Source organism: Vulpes lagopus, chromosome 10 (genome assembly GCF_018345385.1).
Source record: "Vulpes lagopus strain Blue_001 chromosome 10, ASM1834538v1, whole genome shotgun sequence".
Lineage (NCBI taxonomy): Eukaryota > Metazoa > Chordata > Mammalia > Carnivora > Canidae > Vulpes > Vulpes lagopus.
The window spans coordinates 83,948,472-83,955,920 of NC_054833.1; the positions used below are offsets into that span (position 1 = coordinate 83,948,472).

The 7,449-nt window shown below is 56.7% G+C and overlaps 1 protein-coding gene across 9 annotated transcripts in view; it reads right to left on the reverse strand.

Moving 5' to 3' along the window:
• MMEL1 (membrane metalloendopeptidase like 1) overlaps nucleotides 1-4,325 on the reverse strand; it is a 32,727-nt gene extending 28,402 nt beyond the window's left edge. For all 9 annotated transcript variants that reach the window (XM_041771801.1, XM_041771807.1, XM_041771806.1 and 6 more), the window contains exon 1: nucleotides 3,868-4,325. In XM_041771801.1, coding sequence (XP_041627735.1) covers nucleotides 3,868-4,024 — 157 coding nt within the window. In that variant the 5' untranslated portion in view covers nucleotides 4,025-4,325. The remainder of the gene's footprint in view (nucleotides 1-3,867) is intronic.
• Between the last annotated feature and the right edge of the window lie 3,124 nt (nucleotides 4,326-7,449).

A 7,449-nucleotide genomic window follows, 5' to 3' on the forward strand; every position in this document is an offset into this window, starting at 1 on the left:
ACTGTCTCCATTTACAAACTTTTGCAAGGACTTTTTCCACTCAGGCATGTAACATTTTGCAGGAGACAATAAATACAACTACTTGTGCAGCAAACAAGAAGCTGCTCGTTTTAAAATAATTATTTGGAGAAAAGACCAGAGAGGTGAGGAGAGCTTTAAAATTTAGAAATATCATTTTGAACAGACTCGATTCTACAATAATTAACAGGAAGGCTATTGGTGAGCTGCTGGTACTTTGTACTCAAGCCCCATCCCACAACTAACTAAAATCTATCTTATGAGCAAGAGGTTGATATTTGAGAGGCGTAAAGACAGGCTTGTAATAAAATAATTTGAAAGAAAGAAAGGAAACCTCTTGAACAAGGCAGCTATTAATGATGAGGAAGCCAGATACTGGCAGGAAGCTCAGCTGTGAATCTTACTCAGGAGAAATTTTGTAGACTGTGCCTGTGACTTCACCCCAAAGCCCAGATGTGTCTATACTGGGAGGGCAGGCTTTTGCTGGTGTAGGGAGCTAAATCTGCCTTCCCTTCAGTAACCACCCTGGTGGGGGGTGGGGGGAAGGACAAAACCCACTATTTTATTATTACACCTGATCACAAATAGCACAACAGACCTAGACGTTTCTCTCTAGTGTTATCGATGTGTTAAATCATGGTCCTCAAGGAAGCCTCTAATGTACATACTGTGCTGGGTCCCATTTTACAGATAGGGAAACGAAGCTCAGAGGCATGAAGGAAACCTGCCAAGGTCATGCAGGTCCAATTTGGGGGAGCTGGCATGCCTGGCCATGCCTGGGCGTGCACCAGAACCTTCTAACGCCTCCCCGCCATCCCACGATGGCAGGGAAAAAGATTCAAAGTCAAGGCTTAGAAACAGGAAGACACTTCAGTCCAGGGATTGGCAATATTTTTCTGTAAAGGGCCAAGTAATAAATAGTTTAGGCTTTGTGAGTCACATATAGACTCAGTTCACATACAACTGAACTTGTAGCATGAAAATATCCAAAGATTATACATAAATAAATGGGCACAGCTGTGTTCCAATAAAACTTTTATTTACAAAACAGGGGCTGCAGTTTGCTGGCCTCTGTGCTAGACAGTGATCGTCACTGCTTGTAGGAGCAGGATTCTAGGGTGGGCAGGATTGCAAACGTGGGGCTGTATGTCCCACTCTAATTTCTATAAAAACGTTTGATTTTCTGAGGCACCTTGGTGGCTCAGTGGTTGAGCGTCTGCCTTCAGCTCAGGTCATGATCCCAGGGTCCTGGGACTGAGTCCCGCATCGGGCTCCCTGCATGGAGCCTGCTTCTCCCTCTGCCTATGTCTTTGTCTCGCTCTGTGTGTCTCTCATGAATAAATAAATAAAATCTAAAAAAACCAAAAAACCAAAAAAACTATTTGATTTCCTGAAAAGGGGTTGTCTATAACTTCTAAAATAACAGCTATTAAAACAAACAAAAAAGTTTAAGGTGACCCCTTAAAGGACAGTCATTTGAAACTTGCAAGTTAGCTGAGGGGAGACTAGACAACAAAATAATAGAGCAACCAAAAGAAGCCGAGAGAAAAAAGAGGCACAAAGATGCATTAAAGAACATGATAGAAAAACCATGCATTTCGGTAATCATAGTGACTTCAAATAGACCCAAAGCTCCAGGGAAAATACAAAGACCCCAATCCAGCTATACACTGCTGCAAGAGACACACTGAGAGCTAAAGTCACACAATGTTTGAAAGAAAAATGGAAGAAAACAGGCTGAGCTAATGATCATGAGTAGTTAGATTCGTATTAGACAAAACAGAAAAAAATTTTAACATTTTTTAACATTTTTGAGGATTCTTGCCCAAATCTGTCCATATCCTAATGGTTGCAAACTTTCTAACTCTACTGCTCCTTCCAGTACATTAGAGGGGGAAAAATATCATAATCTCCAAATCCACAACAATAAAACAATGTTGGAAACTGCCATAGAACACAAGTGAAAAAAAAAATCTTTTCTAAGAACCACAGGACTATAAATTCAGGAAGGAAAAATGACAAAAAATGACAAAACAGAATTTTAGGCAAAAGGCTTATTAAGGCAGAAAGGGTTGCCGTGCAATGAAAGGTCGTGGAAGATAAGCTAATTCTGGATTTGTATTCACATAACAACGGAGTCTCAAAGTAGGCAAATTGCTACTTGGCCCAATTATGGGGAAAATAGGGAATTCTCTAGCACAAGACTTAACACAAGAAAATGAAAACCCTAGATATACAGAAGACTCGACTGATCTAATGGATGTATTTGGGTCTCTGACTTCTCCTAACAGCAGCTGGGCGTCCTCCACGAATTCACATGGGTTATTGGCAGCACTTGACTGCGTGTTAATCCTGAAGCGATTCAGCAAATAACAAAGACTCGGTACCACATAAACCACAGTTCCTGACAACAATGCAGTTAATGCAGAAACCAATTAAAAAAGGTAACTTAGAAAGATCTCCATGCATCTAGAAATTTTTAAAAAATAAAGATTTCAAAATAACTCATGAGTCAATGAAAAAAATCATAGTGGAAATGAAAAAGTGCCTAGAATTAAATAGTAACACTGCATGTAAATCCTCCCACAGACCCAACAGCTCCCGAGGTTGACATTGGCTGGGGGGGTCACTTCTGGGGGTGGGGGAATGGGGGTTCTGCCAAAGGAGCCCCAGCAGAGACCCCATTTGTGTTGAGGAGACCACCAGGAGAGGGCAGACAGGGTCAGGAGGGTCCCTCTTGTAAGGTGGGTTCAAGCTACCCCATTCCACCCAGGACAGGACAGGGGTCCCTTCATGCCCCATAGCCGGAGTGGGGGTCAGGGACCAGCCTTGTCCATGGGAGCCTCTAACCAACCAAGGTGCTCAGAGGTCTGGGCTCCCCAGGGCTCTCTGTGCAGCCTGTGGCCCATCTTCCCTGCAGGGGACCCAGAGGGGCCAGGGACCAAAGCAGCTGGCAGGGGCCCCCCAGGCGCCTGGATGGTGGAAGCAGCTCTGGGCTGGGATGTAGCCAAGCAATGGATGGAAGGTCCTGCTGCAGCGCAGACGGCCCCAGTCAGACCAGTGAGGAACGTTCTAGCACAGAGGTTGCCATGCTCGGCTGTGGAGAGTGCCAGGGGAGCCCCTGTCCTGGGCCCTGTGCCCGCGCCCTCGGGAGGAGCGCAGTGCACCGCAGCTGTGAGGGGCAGCCGGGCGGCCGTGCCCGACGTGGCACCGTGGGCTGTGGGGGCAAGTTTGCCTGTTGCCCGGTGCAGGCACATGAGCCCCCTGCCGTCCCGACGCGGACGGGTCCACGTCCACGGGGGGGGGGGGGGGGGGGGGGGGAGCGGGGGAGGGGACCAGAGGGGCGGAGCAGCCCTGCCACGCCCCCGTCTCTCTGCCCTAGGCTGACCCCTCCCACCATGTTGCCGGGAGCGCTGCGGGTCTGGGTGACCGTGACCTTCAGCAGGGCGGGGGAGGCAGATCGGGCAGGTCCTTCCCCGCAGCGGCCATGGAGACACAGGTGCGCGGGTATGGGCAGGGGGTGGAGTGTCCCCGGCCACCATGGCTCCTGCTGCCGGCCACGAACTGCAGTGCGTGGTGTCGCAGCGGGCGCTGCCTGCGGGAGGGGAGGGGGCTGCGCGGGTGGTGCGGGGGACCTGGTCTGTGCATCTCAGGAGTCCTGCAGGAGCCCGCCGCGCAGAGCCTGCAGGACTGGCCGGTGCCAGCCTGCCCTGGACAGAGCCTTCTGGAAGGGGCTGCCGGCGCCCTGCAGGTCAGTGCCCAGGACAGAGAAGACTGGCTCCTCAGGGTGGGCGTGCACCTTGGCCCTTCTGAAGGCGGGGGCGTGGGGGTGGGGGAGCCTTCACTCACCTCTGCTGTTGGCAGCATAGAGGAGGCCCAGGGCCACCAGGGCGCCGGTCACCAGGAGCAGCAGCAGCAGCAGCCCCCCCTCCAGGAAGCCTCGGTGCTTCTGTCCCGGCCAGCCAGCGATTTCCACCATCCCTACCGGGCTTTCGGGCTTCCCCATCACCAAGTCTCTAGCCAGGGGAAAGTGCAGAGCTGAGAAACCCCAAGGCCGAGGGCAGGGCTGTGTCTGGCCAGGGTGGGGACACCAGGGCAGGGGAGACTACTGTGGAACCCCCGAGGCCCTGACCGAGGCCGGGAGGCCTGATGCTGGCTGGGAGCAGGTGCTGGTCCTTTGAGGACGTTGTGCTCCTCTCCCATTGCCAAGTCCACACCCGGCCCTCAGCCTGTGTCTCTGGCTTGCGGCACTCTCCCTGGGCCAGAGCCTGAGTGCCCGAGGTGCTGGTGGAGGGGGGGGGGTGCCAAGTGTGCTGGCCAGGGTGGCAGCTTCTTCCCAAGGTTGGTGTCTCCAAGCTCGCTTTCTGGCAGGGGTGGTGCAGGGACCACTGCTCACAGCTGGAGGTGAGCATCAGGGACCCAGCAGGCCCAGCTCCCATGCTTGCCAGGGGCTACTGCAGTGGAGCCTGCCTGGCCCTTGTGCCAGGGGGCAGGGAGGGATCCTAGAGCTACCGGCCTGGGCCTGGGTCAGGGAAACCCTCTGGGAGGTTGTGTGGGCCTCAGGGCAACCTGCGCACCCACCTTTCCTGCTTGGAGCCCAGCAGTGGGCCAGGGGGGTGAGGAGGACTGGCGTCCCTGCAGGTGGTAACCCCAAAGGCCAGGAGGGAACCAGACAGGGTTGGTGCTAGTGATTACCTGGCAGGTGTGCGGCTCCTGCACTTCCCTTCCCCACCCTCCCCTGCCTTTCACTGCAGAGGAGACATCTATCTGAACATGCAAGGAAGTGGGTAGTGTGGAGCACATTCAGGGCTGGTGCCATGTATGGGAGAGGGTGTGCTGCCTGGGGGCCAGGCAGGGACAGCACACCCCCAGGACCCTGAGGTCTGTGTGTGCTCCCTTGTGCCAGTGGGAGCACACGTGTGCCTGAGCTCCCATGTGGGCATGTGCGAATGTGCAGACACATGTGTGCTATGCACCTGCTCTGTGGGCATGCAGAACTCTGCTCTCCTCGGCCTCAGACTCCCAGTCCTCACACACACCACATGCCTGACGTTTGAGCCCTAGCGCCTGCCCTACACCAGGCAGGGCTGAGTTTGGGGGAAGCCAGAGGAAGACAACCCCGTCCCGCCCTGGGGCAGGTGAGCATCCCCTGCCAAGAGTAGCCAGGGCTGGGCCACAGGTTCTTACCTGGCCACACCCAGGGGTCAGGGCCTCATCTGCCCCATTACCTGACTTGAGAGGAGAAGCCAGGCCTACTCTGATCTCAGGACCCCTCCCCCATAGCCCCCATCACCTCTCTCTGCAGCCGGTAGGGTCCTCCCTACTCCACCCCCAGACAGACCCCTCCTCACTCCACAAAAGTCTTTGTTCAACGTCACCTTCCCAGTGAAGCCTTCCCTGAGTCGGATTCACCAGGGCCAGCCTGACCCCAGGCTCATCTCTGTTTTTGCTATGGGATGTGCAAGCCCCTTCTGTCTCCGCTGTCTACCTCCCCGTGGGGAATATCAGTGCCATGGGGGTGGGGAGGCTCTGTCTGCCTGCATCCCCAGCGCCCAGACAGGTCCCGGTACCCTGGAGGCATCAACCAACATCTATTGAATGCTGAGTATCTGAGCCCTGGTCTAGCCGTCTGTGGCTCTGGCTGCACCAGTGTCAGCTTTCTTCCATCAGAACTAATGAATCTGCTCCCTCGTTCTGTTCTGCTGGCTTCTGGCGACTGGATGTGGCAGGAAGGTGCATACACACTAACGCTCCTATCCAGGGCTGAGGGCTGAGCCCAGGGCCAGACAACCAGAAAAGGGGGCTGCTGTGGCCTCCCTGGACACAGGCTCAGGGCCTCTCGGGGTGATTGTGGCCAGCCAGGGAAAGAGCCGTCCTTCGGGGAGGGGAACTGTGTTGGGGGGTGCCTGCCCAAGGTACAGGTCTCACACATGATGGTCTACCCAGCGCCCCCGGTGGGGGACAGGTTGGGCACCTGTAGGGATCTCCTCGGTGCTGCCCAGGGAAGTCCCTGGCAGGCGGGCCCCTCACTCGGCTCACCTTCAGGACACTCAGGGATGGTCGTCCCCCACGGGCAGGTCTCAGAAGGCTGGGTAGGGATGGCCGAGAGCTTCGGTGAGCTGGGGCCAGGTGGGAGGGCTCCAGGGCCGGACAGCAGAGGCTTCAGGTGCGGCCTGCTCAGGCTTCCAGGCCTCCTTTGTGATGCAGGCGTGGGTTCCCTGGAGGCAGACCACTTGCCCACAAGCTGGGAGTTCCATCTGGGTTTGGTGTGGGGGGAGGGGTCACAGAACCCCCCTGCCCCACCACGGGGCTCTCACAGCGCCAGGGTCCCTTTGGGGGCCTCCTGCCCTGAGTCCTGCCCCCTCCCCACTCCTTGATTCCATATCCAGGGGGCCGCCTAGGGGCTGCTGGGAAGGAAGGCCAGACCCTCCTCCCCACCTTGCCTGAGAACCACCCTGGCAGTGGGCTTTGCAAAGACCCTCCCCTGGGAGTCTGTCACGTGGAACTGTAAGGGGAGGTGGGGGGAGGGTCCCTGCTCCTGATGGGGTGGGGTGGGGCTGCCAGGAAGAGTCTCCGCCCAGAGACACCCACCCCCTGGCTAGCTTGGGTCTCTGGGGACTTGAGGGTCAGTGGGTCCTGGCCAGACAGAGGCACTCCAGGGCTTTGGAGTGTGAATCCAGTGCCCTGCTGATGGGGGTGGGGGGCGCTGTTTCTCCAGCACTCTTCTGTTTCAGAACCCCACGGAACAGGTGGTCCCCCCAGGACCCCAGGGCTCTGGAAGGGTGTCTGGGCAGAGCTGTCAGACCCTATTCAGGGCAGCCTTTCAGCTTGCCCCCCCCCCCCCCCCCGCCAATCCCCAGGCGGAGGGCAGCCTTGCTTGGGCTGGTGCCAAACACCACCCCCAGAGCCCGGGCAAGGCTCTACTCAGCCTGCTTTGTCCCCCAGCACCCACCCCATCCGGAGGCTGGGACCCCCCCCCCCCTCCCAGAGTGAGGAGCTGGCAGCCTGGCCTGGAAGGGGATGAGGTCAAGGTCAGGGGAGCAAGAGGCCAGGACTGCCCTTCCTGGGGAGCTTGGGTGGGCCAGCGACCAGCTCGGCCAGCTAGAAGCTCCTTCCCAGAGCACGATCGCCGTGGGACTCCACAGGCAGCACAGTCCAGCCAGCATGCCTCTCCCTGCGTGGCCACCGAGGCTGCCTGGATGCAGGTGCTGGCGGTTGGCTGGAGCTCAGTCCCACCTCGCCCGCCCAGGCTGCCCTGTTCATCAGTTCTATGTGCAGCTCTGTCAGTGGAGACCAGCTGTGAGCAAGCGAGGGGCCAGCGAGCCGTGTGGGACCAAGCAAGGCAGTGCTCAGGTTTCTAGAGGCCCAGAGACCAGGGCAGGGTCTGCAGGCCACGGAGCTACAGACCCCCAGCCCCAGCCAGGTCCCTGG